The sequence below is a fragment of the Solea senegalensis genome, linkage group LG13 (genome assembly GCF_019176455.1).
Source record: "Solea senegalensis isolate Sse05_10M linkage group LG13, IFAPA_SoseM_1, whole genome shotgun sequence".
Lineage (NCBI taxonomy): Eukaryota > Metazoa > Chordata > Actinopteri > Pleuronectiformes > Soleidae > Solea > Solea senegalensis.
In genome coordinates, this window is record NC_058033.1 from 16422643 (window position 1) to 16441322 (window position 18680).

Here is an 18680-nt window from a genome sequence, read left to right on the forward strand (position 1 = left end):
GTGTAGGTAATAGGTTGTTTTCCTTGATTATGTTGTTATCCCTACTTTGAGCTGCATTGATTGATTCATTGATTGATTCTGCATTCATGACGTTTCATTCATTTAGTCAGGTTTTTCCCCTAGCTCTATTTTTCTGGTTAGTTTTGTTCAACTTTATAAGTCGTTGTCTAAACACTTTGTCTCTGTGGATCGTTGTCTCACCCACAGTAATATTTTTCCTAACCTTGCTCATATTTGACCCTGACCTCTGCATTTGGAGCTTCTTACTCCGTGTATTTCAGCAGATGAGATGTACTGCAAGAGTCTGCACGAATACAAAATGTCTTCAGGCAATACAATGGAACCACGGAGAGATGGAGGGATAACACTGGCTAAAGCCGAGGTGTTCCGTTACTCTCTCAGTGGTTATTTCTGTTTTGACCTCACTTATTGTTTTCCCTCTCTCTCCCTCTTGCTCTGTGTGTGTATGTGTGAAAAAGTGAGAGAGAATGTGGATCTGTGCTATGGATATTAGCCCGGAGAATTGGATTACACTAGAAGAGAGAGCATTCATTTTCCCATCACCTTACCCTGGATAGAGGTCTCTTCATTGATTGTATTTGGTCCACAGTAACTTTTTGTGTAAATATTGTCGGAGCATGTCAACCCTCCAATATTTACTGCCTTCGCATATGCACCGTGCATATGAGGAAATAACTGACCTGACAAAGACATGCATGAACACATATTACTATTATAAGTACAAATATGTACATATTTCATTGAGGGTATTTCATATATATATATATATATATATACACACATATGAATATACAATCTGATATGTATAACTAATATGAAAGTGATATAGCCATCCATACAGACCAATCAATGGGGTCGTTATGTAGTTGTGCAAAAAGAACTAGAAAAGGTGGGTTACAAAATAAAGGAAAAAACTGAAATTTACAGATGACAGTATCAGTTTTATATGGAGTTTATCAAACATTATATTACATGATTAGTACAAATCTCTCAAAGTACATACAATTATGTATAAAAAAAAATGTATTCAGACAGACAGACAGACAGACAGGTTCCCACAGGGAAATTAAAAGCTCCAACGTCCACACACAGCACTGTTAAAATTACAGTCACACTTTACAGGAGACTGGAAAGAGAAACACCCCAGGTACCAAACACCATAAAATGTAGAATAACATATAGAATAAAAAAGTAAAATAAAATATAAAATAAAATATAAGATAAAAATGAACTATGCTATATATATGTATACATATATATATATATATATATACACATATACATGTATACATACACACCTACAGTTACCCTTAGTCCCTGTCTTTTCATGCACTTTCAATAACTTTCTAATGAGTATTGTGTTGAGCAACTCATCCCTGAATTTGTTGTACAGGGACTCAAAGTCTAATCACATCCCTCATCCATTTGTGCATTTGTTTCACTGTTTTTACTGCTGTTTTTTTATCAGCATCATGGTGCTGACAAAGTGGTCATTTTGGGATTCTGTAGTTGATTTCAAACAGCAGAAGTGCTGCATGGAGCTTTCCCAGTCAACATACATATACACTGTGCCAAGTGCAAATCTGTTGTGAGACATTATAAATTTGGAGAAGGGGGAAAATGAGCACACTAATAAAAATGTTTGCATCCCCCCTAATGGACTGAGCTGGTTGCAAACCAAGCCAAGTATTCAAGGATTCTCATGACCTAATTGCCAGGCTGCAAAAATAGTCAGTGCATTTGTCCTGGTAAAGGGACGCTGTTGGGCCTTGTATTACCTATATGTGTTTCCAGGGTCCCACTCATGACTCAGAATCTGAATTGCAGGTTCCATTACTTGACATTTCTAGGCTGCAATGGAATGAATGAACATGTTTTCTCACAGGAAACATTTCTGGCCTCATCATTAATGCAACGTGTAACACAAATGAGTGCATCCAGGTGTAGTTTTTTTTTTGTTTTTCCCTATAGGGACAGTGCAACAAATATTGTTGACTGTATTGTTATTAATCATTAACATCTTCCCTTGTGATGTTTTGTCTCTCAGGAATTCTTCTGTCAGTCACTTAAAAAATGTGGCCATAGGCATAACTATATATTTCAAGTTTTTCGGTGAATTTAAATATGCATCATTTTATGGCTGTAAGCATTCATTCATTCATTGTCTACCACTTTATCCTCCACATTTAGGGTATACCCTGGACAGGTCACCAGTCCATTGCAGGGCAAACACACAGAGAGACGTAAAAATCATACTCTCACATTCACACCTACGGTCAATTTAGAGTGTCCAGTTAACTGCTGCAAGTTTTTGGACTGTGTGGCTCAGCTGTGCACATATTTTTCTTAAATTTGTGCACTTTGTAAAATGACTTTTTCAACAATATTGAGGTTGTAAGCACTGAAAATGTTAGTCATAGATGAACTATACTTGACTCTTGACTATCACTGAAAAGAAGGCTGCTATGAAGGAAAACTGTTTTTTTTTCACCCAGTGAAATCTGTGGTTTCTTAAATCTACTATATCAAAAGATAACATATTTGCCACATTATCTGACTGTTTGAGTCTTGAGTTAGTCTTTTTCAGCTAGAAACAGACGTTTCTAAACCACTCGTTCACAGCACCAAAGCCCAGAAAAGAAAACTGGTGATTTTAAATCACTGCACACAGGAGTTTCATTTAAATGTGTTGTTTTCTGACTTTGGTGTTTGAAATCTTTTGATTGGATTTGTTCAGTGACAGACACTGCTCCAAACAAAGCAGCAGTAGATATATAGATAATTCATTTGTCATATTTATGATTCATCTTCTACAGTTGGACCAAAACTTCTCTCTGTTACTTCAGTTGTTTTATCTCAAGCACAGACACTTTCCATATCTTAAAATCTTTTCTTCTTCAGTTACATCAACATCATCAAATCCATCCATTATCAAATGATGAAAATTATGATACAACTACACCATGAAGGAAACTGAAGCATACATTTAAATTGTTGCATGAATGTATTGTCGAACAATGGACTCCAAATGAAGAATCAGTCAGGTTTAAACACCAGGTTGATTTCCTACCTACCACTTTCATTTTCATTCTAAACTCCTTATTATCCCGCCTTTGTGTAGAAATGAATGGTAGTCAAAAGTCTTTGTTTTCTATATGTTTTAAGAGTTGAAAATGTCCTTAATTATATGCTCTATGTTTTTGTTTTCTTTGATTCCTTTGTCTTGATAATCATGTGTTCTTTTCAGCTCTTAATGGCTTACTGCTTTTAGGCTGCTGTCTTGGTGCTAGTAAGGAAATGGCTAGTTTGTCACCTTCTCTGTGGGTAATTGCTTCCGCTCGGTTGTTGCTGGAGCAGCCTTTATGATCATATAAGAGTGGGGACATTCTCACTTATGGGCATATTATTTAGCAGTAATATGGGTCTTTCTAACATTAGAGTGCTCCGAAGTGTTAGCGGCCAGGTGGTAAGACACTCTTGTTCCAATGAGAGGCCTGTTACCTCTGACCACAGCGGGTCTCATACTTGCTAGCACATATTTAAAAGAAAATGACATAATCTGCAGGTGTGCAATTCAAGCTAATCAGGAAGTAAAAGGTAGGCACCAGTGGTACATGCTACTGGTTGTAAGGAGAACTTGAATGGACAGTCGACAATTTACATTTCCCCAAGGAATTAATGGTCTCAATCACTAGTTTCAGCTCTTAATCAATATAACCTGGTGTCAATTTTGTAAATTATGTTCACACCACCACTGTGATTGCCAGCTGGTATCATCCAATAGTAGCCTGGTTGCATGATGTCTATAAACGTTTGTGTGCAAAATGTTAAAGGATAACTAATACCGCTCTTCTGAGGCTAACTCCACCCAATTCAATTCAATTTGATTTGTATAGCGCCAAATCGTAACATACATTATCTTAAGGCAGTGTACATAGACAACATCATGGAGAGCAGAGAACCCCAGCAATTCATACAATGGGCAAAAACTCCCTTTTAACTGGAAGACAGAACCAGACTCAAAGATGTGCAGCCATCTGCCTCGACCGGTTGAGGTGAAAGGAAAAATGGGGGGACAGAGAAAGGACAAGAGGGAGATGAGGTAGAGACAAAAGAAAGAGAGAGACCAGGAGCAGATACACAACAATCGTATCAAGTTATACGTTGAGAGTCAGTTCTAGAGTCACTTCTGAGTCAGTGATGACAATTCCTGATTTTGAAAAATGGCAAGAAGTAGGCTCACAGCTGAGTGAGGGAGAGGAGGAGGTCACTAAAAAATAAAACGAAAATGTCATGGAAACGTTTAATTCAAAACTTCACTGCAGCAGTAGAAGCAAACGCCATTGCGTCTGTGCAAAGGCAGTGTACAAACATATGTTCTTCTTCTTCGTCGACTTCTGCACGCGCTCTTCACAGCAGTGAATGGTGTGAAAAGAGTGCAAATAACACGTGCAACACACACACAGCAGGACTTTAACTGGAGAAATGGAAAAATTTTACATTTTTTTAGTTGCAGCTCTCAGGCTTCCATGTGCTGAAACGTGTTAGCATAGATAGCATTCGAAATGACATCTTATTACTGATCAGTGAGAAATGTCACACAGGAATATTAAACAACTGAATAAAATGGAGCATCAAAACCAGAGTAAATGGGAAAGAAACTGGTTGTAAAATGATGGTGGTTTCACTGAGTTCATTGTTACATATGATGATGTATTTGTATATATCATGAGATAAAGTTATAATGATACGATTGTCTAATTTGTTTTAACCTATAATGTTATTACAATGTCACCAAAATATTATAATGATATTATAACAATATCAATATCGGGTACCAAAATAACCTAAACAAAATAAATTATCATCCATCCATCTTCTACCGCTTAATCCAAAGAGACAATCCAACCAACCGTCCACTCTCACACTCACACCTACGGTCAATTTTGAGTGTTCAATTCCCACAAATCTGCATGTTCCTGGAATGTGGGGGAAACCCCAGAGAAAACCCAGAGAAAACCCATGCACACATGGGGAGAACATCCAAACTCCAATGCCAAAAGGCCCTTGTTCCAACCACGTCGGTCTTTTGATTTATTGGCCTTTGTCATTTTACGGTGAATTGTTGAGATTGCTTGTCAGGAAATATTTCATGAAAATCTGTCTATATTTCTTCTCATTTTATTACATTTCCAGATTGTTGTGACAATTCTGAAAGATGTATGCATACGCAAAAACATTGTAGAACCCAAAGAAGGAAAAGAAACTAAAAGACACAAAAATTTAAACAAACTCACTTTTTGATGAAATCTTTGATACAGTGGAAATGACGTATTAGTCAACATGGGGCATACTGTTGAGGTTGTATGATACTAGAATGACAATATTTGAAACTACCCATCAATGAGAGGTTTACACATCTGTATGCATTTATTTAGTGTTTACAGTACGACATGCCCGCTTCCTCTGCATTTTCAGCAGAGCGACTGGGCTCAGCATGCCTGCCTGAGAGAGCTAGTTTGTCTGGGCCTCTATGTAGGTCAGCTTTCAGAGTTGGCCATCAATTTCTACTGTCCTACTTAAAGAGACGCCCCGGCTCAGTATAAACACACCCTAACACGAAGACGCACATTTATAGCATTTGTATTACATATGGAGACTGTAACCTGGGACTTGCACTGTCCATGATGTTATTAATGATCACATGACAGACATTTATTCAACACAGTTAACTCCAACACAGTAAGTGGCAAACGGTCGTGACATCAACCAAAATAATCTGAACTCCCATTTTTAAGCCTCTCGGGTCACAATTTCTGTACCAAATGCAGCTGTCAAAATGGGCAGTGTTGCCCTTAGTAAGTCACCTGCCAAGTTTGAAGTCTGTCAAGTGAATTGTTGGACAGTTATGCAATTACTAGTCAGACAGACTAGTAATTGCATTTATAGAGAGATAGATTGTGGCAGTGGCTTCCAATAATTCAAAGTTTAGTGTAAAAAAAAAAGGTTGATTCATGCCACATTTAAAACTAGGTGTGAACAGTGTCTTGGAGATGACATAAAGTATTTACACACCTACATAATCAATGTCTTTAAACGTCATTTGTTGTTTCCACTCCTTCCATCCTTTGCTAACACGGCTCCAGAGCCTGAATTGAATACAGTACTACATACTAAATGGATGCACTCACCATTAAACATTGTTCTTTTTTTATCAGCATCTGTCAAACACACTGACCGCAGCACTACATCATAGAGAGGAAACACAGCTAGCTAAAGCTGGTGGCCCGTTTGATTAACAGCAGCAGTGATTCAATAGATGAGGTAGATACGTAGGACAAAAAATCCACAAGGACATCATCGACGTGATTGAATTTTGGCCCACTACTCATTCGCTTTAATTTTTTTTTTCCTCAATGAGACATTCAGAAATATCATTTATATGTATTAATTATGTTGACTGATGCTCCTCTCCAAGTCCACATAAATACCAGCATCCACATTGGAACAAGGGATTTATTTATTTATTCCTGAGTCCTACAGACAGGCTTGTCGATTCTAGTTCCAATGGTTCTTGATTCTTGGTTCTCAGGAGGTAGAGTGAGTTGTCCACTAACCAGAAGATAGGTGTTTAAACCTCTGGCTCCTTCAAGTCTGCACAGTGAAGGGTCCTTAAGCGAGTACCTGAATCCAAAATTACTATGTGCCAGCGAGCCACATGTAGTGGCTAGCACTGTCAAAACAAGAAGGTCAATGGTTTGAATCCCAGTTTCTCATGGAAACGTCACAAAATGTAAACGTGTACAAACAGAACTTATTTCCTGTTTCCCCTGGCTCGGGTCGTTCTCTCTCCATTTCTGTTATTGTATCTGTCACGTGTACAACGTCTTCTCTACTGTTTTTGGAGTAGCGTTACGGCGCAATGTACAGTCCTGTATGTACCACAGCGATTTGAGTCCTGAAACGATGCCTTGTTTTCGGGGAACTTTTTGAAAACGACAAAGAAAAAATATAGTTTCAGTGTGGATGTGGCCTGGGTGGAAAGTTCAACTTGGAGCACATGAAAAAGTGTCAAAGATAAACAAACTGGAGATAAAACGTTAAAAACATGTAGTAACGTGATTTCAAAACATGTGGAAGAAGCAACAGAAATATTGCTTTTTACTGTCAACCCTCATAATCCTATTTATAAAAAAAGAATACTGATACTTTGGTGTAATGTTGACGAGACGTGTTTTGTTTGTTAGTTTGTTTTTTTTTTTAAGTAAAATTTGCTGTTTCTCGTGATAGTATTCATTTACTCTTCATCTGCTGTCTTTTCTCTGCTGCATGTGCTCTGGGATATTAGAAAGTTCCTGGTGTTAACTGTATTCAACAGGGGGGGATTAACGCCCTGGGCTGTGGATCTCTTTTAATAGTCGGCAGAAACACTGATCAAAGGCCTCTTACTGTGCCGTGGGTGTTCAGACTGCCTGTGTCTGTGTCTCTGCTTTACAAGATGATGGCTCCTGGAGGCTGGAGGCGCGCACACATACACTTGGAGTGCAGCAACTTTCTGAAGACGTACGCCTGACTGGACAGACAAAAGGCTTGATCATGAATAATTAGAGGAGGATTACTAATGCAAGTCAAAGCTCAAGATAAGTTAGACTTTTGGCCCTGTTCAGACCTGGTATTAACATCCGTTATCAGTGATCCAATCACAGCCAGCTAAGTGCTAAGTACAGCTGCTCACACTTGGCTTTTGAGGACATTGCATTATGAGGTTTGGAAACAAAGCGCTGAATTGATATGGAAATGTCCTTATAGTGGTTTTTGTGTTGTATTTAAGCCTCTGACCACCAGTTAGCCGCAGGCTATTTGCCATACGTCTCCCTTTCCCTCTTTCCACTCCTGTCGCTTGACAAAGAAAATGGTATACGGTTTACGTATAAAACAGTTTTATTTTTACTATGAGAGTTTTTCTGTGGTAGATTATTTTTGGAGGGTAACAATACATGCAATATGTTGCTTTCTTATAGTATCGTAATATATTGTAATATATGTATATAGATATATATATATCTATGTATATATATATATCCAGATTATTGCCCATACACAGCTCTACTGTCCAACAGTTTGTTTTTAAAAGCATCTGTGTAAACCATGTCTGACCTGAATGGGGGAAAACGGTTGCAGAAGCACTCAAACTCGCTTCATAGTGGTCATTAACAGCACATAGTCCTTTTAAGTTTTATACAAATGCCATTCTAAAGGTGCAGTGCCACTTTACAAGACAAAGTCTGCTTTACTGCATCAGGTTCCAAGTTCTCTCATTACACACTTCTGGCAGAATCAGCTTTTCTTTCCAGTGGACCAACAGAGGCATGGGGACCGAGAATGAGTGTGAAATAAAGAGCAAGTATGATGAAGCTGGTAAAAGGTTGTGAAAGCGGACTCCCTGCTGCTTCTGTGGAGCGACGAGATGAGGCCAAGCTTAGTTCTGGCTAATAGGTGTGAGCAAGATCAGCCCCGAGGCCTGGGCCAGTAGCCACACAACACCTATTATCAGCCTTTCTACCAGACATCCATGTGTTTCCATTTACAGGGTAGTGTTGGGGCTGTGGGAAGCTTCACTGTGAGCATGTTGACACCTCTCTCCTTGTGTCTGTTCGTGTTGATAGTATTTAATAAGCCTGGGAATTTATAGGTACGTCGTGATTCAATTTGAACATAAAACCACTTTTAATACATCTTCATGCATCAGAAGGCTCTTTGAAAAATGTCTATTTATAATTTGATTTATAATTAAATAAAAGCTGGTGTATTTGCTCCTAAAATACATCAAACTAGGGGCTGCAAGTAGCACTGAACAAGCCCTCTGCTCCCCCTCATGAGTGTGAAGCAACAACAATGCCCACACAATGGACCAAAAGTAATTTGTTATGTCAGAGTATAGCAAATGTAGCCCACAATGAGGTTATCATCGTGACCCATTGGCCATAAAAAGGGAGATGATGTCTGTATAGGTGGAAGCCTGTTGCATGGCTAGTGGGAACACAACATGTGGAAATGTGTTTCCGACTATACTTCCTGTCCTAAAACCCAATCAGATCATAATTTCCTCAGGTTCTGATGGGAACACCAAGTGTGGTGAGTTTCTGAGCATGGCAAGGTCCTCGGATGTGCACTCAAAGAGTGAGTGAAAGAAAAAGATGATGATGAAAACAGATTATACAATAAAGCCTTCACACCTGTTAGTGCTCGCACCCTAATAACATTCCTGACGTGTGTTTTTATTTTTATTTTTTATTCAAGCTTTATGTATCCAAAAAATATTATGATCGGGAACAACAAAATGATTGGCTGAGCCAGACTTATATGTACTGTAACTATATTCGAGCCACTTGTCATTAAATGGAGCAGAGAGAAATATGCTACAGTGATCAGCTGACTCTCTGTTGAATGTCCAGCTGATTTTGACAAAAAAACATCCACATACTTGAAAAAGATCAACATTTACCACTCTGCTGTAAGTCCTTCAATTTAAGTCCATTTGACTTTGAAGCTATTCAACAACATTAGCATGAGCAAACACAAGGCAAGTAGATGCAGACGGTTGTGATTTCTCTTATTTCTTAGTATTGATTTTTCGCCATTGATTAATAATTGTTCAAAAGAGGATGATACACTCTGTCGCTCCAGTGTTTCTAGAACCCTTTCTTATGTTGTATTAATACAAAAATATAAATCATCATCTTGTTTTAGACCAGGAACACCAAAGGTGTGTCTGATGTCGTATTCACACCAGCCCTTCTAATTCGAATCCTACTGTTTGGAGGTGTGAATGTGCAACCGAACAGATGAGCGAGTTTTCTTCATTTGTGTTCATTTTTTGTCTCGTCTTCTCCTTTAGTATTCCTTGATGCAGCGCCGCCTCTGGCGAGGAGGGGAATACATTATTAAAAGGTTAAAAAGGTTGAGTCTCCAACCACATTTGTTAAGATGCTTAGTGTAGAAGATATCATGAAGTCTTGAGACGATACGATGGACAAATACAACATTTATGCTTTAGGGAAGATGTAGAACTGGTCAAATTCTACTGAACACTGGAGGAAGGTTAATCTTGCTCTGCTCACATCCTGCAGGAGGAGACATACATGCTTGTGTTGTAGCCTGTAATTGTCTGTACAGCCTGTAAAATAGGATAGCAGAGGAAATGTGATGGTGTCGCAGGTTCAGAGACAAGGAGGCAGAAAAAAAGCATGTAAAGATTCTTGTTTGTTGTAAGTGTACATTACAATGTGCATTCCAACAAAGGTTTACACCACAGCAGAGTGTCTTTTGGTGCATTTAAACAGATCCAGTCATGGGTGAAAGGACCCTGCTGGTGCTATCTTTGCTGGTGGGGCTCAGCCATGACCCCGGTGGATAAAATGGTACACTGGAAAATGTCCTGTCAGTTGATGGAGGAGCTGCCTGTGGCAGCAGGAAAGGAGTGTGGCGACATGTGCGTTAACCTCTTTCCCTGTCACTTTTTTTCTGTCTTTTTCTCCATCTTCTCTCCACCCCCTCCCACACCACCCCCCTTTTCTCTTTCATCTCCACGTCGTTCCTCTCTCTTTTTTTTCACTTTACACCTTCATTCCCCCCCAGACTCCACTCCCTCTACCTACACTCCACTGTGACAAATTACTCCTGGCGGTTGATTTGTTGGTTGTCAAAAGTGCTCCTTCCTCTGGCATGAAGGGGTGGGGTGGGCGGAGGAGGGGAGGGCACATCCACCTCATCTTGTCCCTGTCTGTCGTCATCACTGGTCCCTTGTCTTCCCTAACATCACACATGCGTGACGCGCTCGCGCCACATCTCAGTGTTGAGACGTCTCAATGGAAACTGATATTCTGTCTCACAAGATCTCATTAGATTAGATGTTGTCGGTATTTAATTAGCTCACACATTAGGTTTCCAAGACTCCTTTTGACAACAATGGTTTTGATACGTTGAAGCTTGTGTCAGGAGCAGATGAGCGGCCTGACTGTTATTTATGTTATTTATGGCGGAGCAGCTGGAGGAGGAGCAGAAATTAAAATTTTGAGGGACAGATAAAGACTATAAATGTCTGTGTTTGTGACTATTATGCAGCACACGCACACACATGTAATAATGTTGTGAAGAAGTGTTTTTCCGGTCGATTTGAAAACCAAATCTGACATTAATAAAATAAGCTGCTTAGGAGTCTAATGTATTATAAAACACTTAATTTTGCCTACCCAGTGATAACAGTGATACTGAAACTAGGAGGCGGTACACAGAAAAAAATATTTTTTTATTGTATTGGCTCTTTATCCACATGGAAGCAGGTACCAGAAAAAAAAAAAAAAAACTATCACTGTTACTATCACGGACACCATCACCACTGACTGCACTGGGCATGAGACACAGACACTCACTGTCACAGGAAACATGGATTCCAAGGCAGGTTTTAGCCACTTAACAAAAGGCTTACCAAGTAAACTCTGCAACCCTGTGTAATATTTTGAGACTATATTCACCACTTTATGTCTGGAAAGTGAAGTTTTTAACTCTGGTGCATCAAAATCCATAGAGAAAATCGGTGTTTTGAGCTCACAGGCATACAGCAGCTACTGATCCACTGCTGCGTTGTCCGGTACTTTTGTGTTACTTGGGTCAATCCGAATGAAGGCTTTTAAACACTGAAGTCCCAAACATAACTTCTGTGTGTAAAATTGTTTATTTTCTAAATGGATGTTGGTGCGGGGTAGTGAAGGGTTTACAAACTTCTATTACCGCTTGGAAAAGACTGCCTCTTGCTGAGATAAAGCAGCACATATTTTCTTAAGATATTGTAGACTTAAGCTGGATTAGGTAAACCTTCTTTTTAATGGCTAAAATCTTGTCCCTGTGTCCCCACTGCCATTTTTTCAGTGAGATTGCGCTGTTTCTCAGAGCAACATGTCCACCAGTCAAAACAGCCATCAGTCTTCTTACGTCTTTGTTCCCATGTGACCTCTGAGGTGATTATGACAAATTAGCAGGATGCAGCAGGTTAATTTACAGAGCCATAGGAAACACTGCAACATGTGCATGTAGTCAAACTAGAATTGAAATCATTATCTTTTATATGATTGAACCACCAGTGGGGCAGAAAGCAAACCTGTGACACAGGTATTTCTGGGGTGGGTGGCTGAGAAGCTTAGGCATCAATGTGTTAGAGTTTAGAGAGTTAGATAAATGATCTCAGTTTAACTGGTGCAACAGAATCTGTGACACAGCTGAACAATCTCTGTATGCAAATCTTTGTTTACGCTAGTAATAGTGAATGTTGACATCTGTAAATATGTGAAATTTGCCTCTTGAGAACTTGAGATTTGTCCTGCAATGTGGATTATGGCTTACCATGGATTTGACACATTTCACTTTAAGTCTTATTTAAATTTGGTTCTGTAAGTGTTTTAATACATTTTCACATTCAGATGGTTACTGCTCTGACTGTATGGTATGATGTTCCACGGGCGCACACTGATGCTGCTCTCTGTGGAGCGCGTGTCAGCCACGTGGCGTGTAGTTCACAGTGTCCCACTGTTTAAGCTCAATCTGATGTGATTTTATTTTATTATGGGGTGTTTGCCATTTTGAAAAGAATCTCATTGCCTTTCACTCCCCACTCGCTGCTTTATTCACTAACTGGTTCTCTTTTGTGCTGCTTCCTCTTTTGCAAAAAGTAATAGAATATCAGTTTTCCTTTCAACCCCCAGCTATACTGAAGCTAGATTGCTTTGTGCTTCGCCATCAAAACACAGAGGCGAGCATTGCAATCCGCTTGTGTTCAAAAAGTCTGAAGCCATCTTGTCTCTCTGTCTTTGTATTAAAAGAGGGGGGGTTAAGCTTTTATCCTACAAATATGGCATGAAAGTCCCACTGTCAATGACACATTCATTCTTCAGCTTGCATTAACATAAAAACCAGAGCTTGTTATACACTGAAATTTCAATAAAAAGAACACAAAATGCATTTAATGAAATTCAGATGCTGAGGCCCAGCTCTCTGAATCTCATTAAATGAGCTTTGTGCTCTTCTTCCATCTTCTCTTTGTAGAAGAGGTCCTTGAGTGCCCTTAATAATGTGGCAGATTTCATCATATTCTTGATTTAAAGAGGACAATGTCTGTCTTGTTCACTTGTTCTATTCCATGCCCAAGCCAATCTTCACAGATGTACTTGCATATTCTCTGTATGTGGCATGTGATGACATTTTCTTTTACTTACAGAAGTTTTGTTAAGGTTCTCCGCTAACTCATAACTCATTCTCTCTCTCTCCCCCCTTCTCCCTTCTCTGTTTCTCTCTGCATAGGATTTGGTTTCATAACTTTTGAGAGTGAAGACATCGTTGAGAAAGTCTGTGAAATTCATTTTCATGAAATCAATAACAAAATGGTAAGTCCACTCATTTTTTCTTTTTTTTTTTTTCAATTGCAGGTGGCTGTTGAGGGATTAATATTTGATTTCTTATTTCCCCTAGAATTAATAGGGGGAGCTGGTGCATGAGTGTGTGTGTGTGTGTGTGTTAGCCTGAACATACGAACATGAACACACACACACACAAACACACTGTGTGACTCAGGGATGGGAAGGCAGTGGTGTGTACTGCCCACAAACCGTGAAATTGTGTGGCTGAGTTCTGCCTGTCAGGCTGAGGGACAGGAGAGTGGAGGCCGTTCCTCTCTTTCTGAATCTTCTAAACCACACACACGCACACAGGTGGATATGTACAGGGATGTAACAGGGAAGCTACTGCCAGAGGGAGAGTTCATTAGTCAGGGATTAACTTCTTCCACTGTGTCCAAGTGATGCTTGTTTTTTACTTACAGCCATAATATGGTCATCATCTCAGAGTGCTTGAGAGTTCAGTCGCATTTTTGGAAATCATTATGTCACCTATGATAATTGACAAGGAACCAACCTGTGTGTAGAGAGTGTGACATTAGGTCCTCCTTCACCCGGTTCCACCCTGCAGGCCTCTGGAGAGCTCCTGCATCATTTGAGCGGTTCTGTGGGTTGTGATTGACTGGAGGGAATACTTGTCTCAGTGCCGCGTTGTGAGGCCCCTTCCCTCAGTGTGTGTGTGTGTGTGTGTGTGTGTGTCTGCGATCCCTCGCAGCCTTTCGCCCAGAAAGACTGACTGACCAAACTGCTGTGTGACTGACAGGAGCAGCGTAGTAGAACCGTGTTCACCAGGGAGCAGCCCAGGTCACATGTGACCCCAGTGTACATCCCAGCGTGTCCCTGCACTGCAGCGCACCCGATGCACAGGACTTACAGCGACACAAAAAAACAGAGTGTGACAGAAATGACTGCATGTGTATGGAAGATATTCAGTCGTGATGGAGCAGCCGTGGATTTCTTTGACATGTAGCACTGAGTTTACACACAGATATCAACACATCAACATCAATGCATGCACAGGCCAGAGTGAGCCCACAAAGCCAAACAGTCGCTGTCAGTGCTTCATTTTCAAAGATTTCTTTTTTGAATTTCACCTATGTGATAGAAACAGTAGTTAATAAAACATTTGTTTACCAGCAAATCTGATATTTTAGGTGACAATGGAGAATCATATGCACGCCACTTCTTTCTTCTGAAGGTGCAAGGCTGGCAGAATGCAAAAACGGGGTAGAGCTTGCACACTAACTACATGCCATACAACACACAAACAAGTTCCATTCAGTATTATGAGACAGAAAAGGGACACCTCAGATAAGCAACCCTACATTTTGTAGTAAAAAAGTAAAGGTGAACAATAACAATGAATAGAAACAGTTGCATTCCAAAGTGATTCAGACCCACCTCCAAGTCCAACTCATGAAACTTCCAATATAATAATTCTAACCAACAGTGTGAATTATTATAATTCAATTCAATTCAATTCAATTTTATTTGTATAGCGCCAAATCATAACATACATTATCTCAAGGCACTGTACATAGACAACATCAAAGAGAGCAGAGACCCCCAACAGTTCACACAATGAGCAAGCACTAGGCGTCAGTGGAGAGAAAAAACTCCCTCTTAACAGGAAGAAATCTCTGACAGAACCAGGCTCAGAGATGTGCGGTCATCTGCCTCGACCGGTTGGGGTGAAAGGAAAAATGGGGGATAGTGGAGAGGTGGGGGACAGAAAATGGGGGGAGAGAAAGGACAAGAGGGAGATGAGGGAGAGACAGAAGAGAGAGAGGGAGACCAGCAGCAGATACACAACAACTGTATCAGGTTACAAATTTATACAGTTACTGATATCGACTTTTTAATTTACAAAATAATAATAATGGTGACGATGAGCGTAGCCTCGGAAACTGGATCTTGATCCTGCAACCTGCATGATGAGAATACAGAGAGAGAGAGAGGGAAGGAAGGAAAGACACAAACTAGGGAGAGAAAGAGACAAGGTTAATGACATATAAAAAGTCATAATCAAATGCTGAGTGTGAGAGAGTGAATGTGCGTGTACCACAGGAAAATCCCCCAGCAGTTTAGTTCTATAGCAGCATAACTAAGAGATGGTTTAGGTTTCCCTGAACCAGCTCTAACTATAAGCTTTATCAAAAAGGAAAGTTTTAAGTTTAACTTTAAATACAGAGAGAGTGTCCGCCTCCCGAACTATCATTGGAAGCTGGTTCCACAGGAGAGGAGCCTGGTAGCTAAAGGCTCTGCCTCCCATTCTACTCTTACAGACTCTGGGAACCACAAGTAAACCTGTATTTTGTGACCTAAGTGGTCTATTAGGATGATAGGGTAAGACTAGGTCTTTCAGGTATGAAGGGGCCTGACCATTAAGTGCTTTGTACGTGAGGAGGAGGATTTTAAATTTAATTCTAAACTGTATGGGGAGCCAGTGTAGAGAAGCTAACACTGGAGTTATGTGGTCTCTCTTTCTAGTTCCTGTCAGAACTCGTGCTGCAGCATTTTGAATTAACTGAAGGATTCTAACAGACTTGTTAGAACATCCTGCTAATAAGGAGTTACAGTAATCTAATCTAGATGTAACAAAAGCATGAACTAGTTTTTCAGCATCCTGTAAAGACAGAATGTTTCTAATTTTCATAATGTTCCGCAGGTGGAAGAAGGCTGTTCTGGAAATTAGTTTTATGTGTGAATCAAATGACATTTCCTGGTCAAAAGTAACTCCAAGGTTCCTCACAGTGGAACTGGAAGCCAGGGTGATGTCATCTAAAGTGACAATGTGGGCAGAAAGTTTTTCTCTGAGGTGTTTAGGGCCGAGTATAATGACCTCAGTTTTATCTGAGTTTAAAAGTAGAAAGTTACAGGTCATCCAGGACTTAATGTCTCTGAGACATTCCTGGAGTTGAACAACCTGATTTATTTCATCCGGCCTCATCGATAGATATAGCTGTGTGTCATCTGCATAACAATGAAAGTGTATGTTATGCTTTCTAATAATGTTCCCTAGAGGAAGCATATATAAGGTAAAAAGTATAGGCCCAAGCACTGAGCCTTGTGGAACTCCACAATTAACTTGTGTTTGTAATGAGGCTTTATCATTAACGTGAACAAACTGGAATCTATCAGATAAGTATGATTTAAACCAGCAGAGGGCAGCACCTGTGATACCAAGAGTCTGCTCCAATCTCTGCAGTAGAATATCATGATCAATGGTGTCAAATGCAGCACTAAGATCTAACAGGACAAGTAAAGAAACTAGACCATTATCTGACGCCAAGAGAAGATCATTACTAACTTTAACTAGTGCCGTTTCTGTGCTATGGTTTAATCTAAAACCTGACTGAAAATCTTCAAACAGGCCATTAATGCGCAGATATTCACATAATTGATTGGCAACAGCCTTTTCTAAGATTTTAGAGACAAAGGGAAGATTAGATATCGGTCGGTAATTAGCTAAAATATCTGGGTCAAGGGTCGCTTTTTTTAGAAGGGGTTTAATAACTGCTACTTTAAACGTTTGGGGCACATATCCAGTTAATAAGGATAGATTAATTTGAGTTAATATAGAGTTGTTAATTAAAGGAAACACATCTTTAAACAGTTTGGTGGGGATAGGATCTAACTGACAGGTTGATGGCTTAGATGATGAAACTAACGATGTTAACTCAGGGAGATCTATAGGGGAGAAACTGTCTAACTGTGCACCTGGTGCTTCTAAAGCTTTTGTGCTAGAGGGTGAGTCAGTCCCAATATGAGGGAGGAAATGATCAATTTTTTCTCTAATTGATGTTATTTTATTCACAAAAAAGTTCATAAAGTCATCACTGCTCAGTGTTAAAGGAATAGATGGTTCAGTGGAGCTGTGGCTCTGTGTCAGCCTGGCTACAGTGCTGAAAAGAAATCTATGATTATTCTTATTTTCTTCAATTAGAGAAGAATAATAGGCAACTCTAGCTTTGTGTAGGGCTTTTTTGTAAGCTACAAAACCATCTTTCCAGGCTATATGAAGTTCCTCTAGGTTACTGGAACGCCATTTTCTTTCTAATCTACGTAACGTCTGTTTAAGAGCACGAGTATTGGAGTTAAACCATGGTGCTCGTCTCATCTGATTCACCACTTTCTTTTTCAGAGGGGCAACACATCTAATGTAGTACGCAGTGAGGCTGCTGTACTATCAACAAGGTTATCTATGAGGGCGGGAGTAAAATCACAAAAGGTACCTTCAGATGTACTGACATATGGCACCGAGTTAAATAAAGGTTGCACTGTCTCTTTGAATGTATTAATATTATTATCAGACAGGCACCGGCTGTAGCTGTATTTCTTATTTATGTTATTGTAGTTCATTATTGAACAATTAAATGTGAGTAAATAATGATCAGTAAGGAGAGGGTTTTGAGGAACTATGTTTAAGTTATCAATATCAATACCATAAGTTAAAACAAGGTCGAGGGTGTGATTAAGGCAATGAGTTGGTTTATTAACGTGTTGAATAAAACCTATTGATTCCAACAGCGAGTTAAATGCGCAGCTAAGACTATCACGGTCAACATCTACATGGATGTTGAAATCCCCTACAATTATGATTTGATCTGTTTTAAGCACCAACTCAGATAAGAACTCAGAGAACTCTGATAGAAACTCTGAATAAGGTGCAGGTGGACGATAAACTGTGACTATTATAATTGGTTTCTGTGATTTACAACTAGGATAAGATAGATTAAGAATAAGGCTTTCGAACGATGAATATCCTGGTTTGGGCTTGGGATTGATTAATAATCTAGTATTAAAAATGGCTGCTACTCCTCCTCCTCGGCCTGAGCTTCTAGGAATATGGGTATTAGCATGAGTGGGTGGAGTTGATTCATTTAGACTGACGTAATCGTCTTCATGTAACCAAGTTTCAGTTACACAGAATAAATCAATACAATTGTCGGAGATAAGATCATTTATTAAAACAGATTTTGAGGAGAGAGACCTTATATTTAATAGTCCACATTTGAAAGTGGTATTATTTGACTCTATTTTATTGTTGGTATTAATCTTTATTAAGTTAGAATGTCTAACTCCTCTTCTGTTGTTATTGGTTTATTTTTTTTTTTTACTTTAGGTTTTGTTTAGTAGGTCGAGGGAGACACAGTTCTATGGGTTTTAATAGGTGACTGCTCGAAAAGAAGCACAGAGAAGCATGAAAGACTG

At 39.5% G+C, this 18680-nt stretch overlaps 1 protein-coding gene across 7 annotated transcripts in view; it reads left to right on the plus strand.

Moving 5' to 3' along the window:
* Window positions 1–18680, plus strand: part of LOC122779366 (RNA-binding protein Musashi homolog 2) — a 315696-nt gene that overhangs the window by 213073 nt on the left and 83943 nt on the right. For all 7 annotated transcript variants that reach the window (XM_044041613.1, XM_044041611.1, XM_044041616.1 and 4 more), the window contains exon 8: window positions 13375–13457. In XM_044041613.1, coding sequence (XP_043897548.1) covers window positions 13375–13457 — 83 coding nt within the window. The remainder of the gene's footprint in view (window positions 1–13374; window positions 13458–18680) is intronic.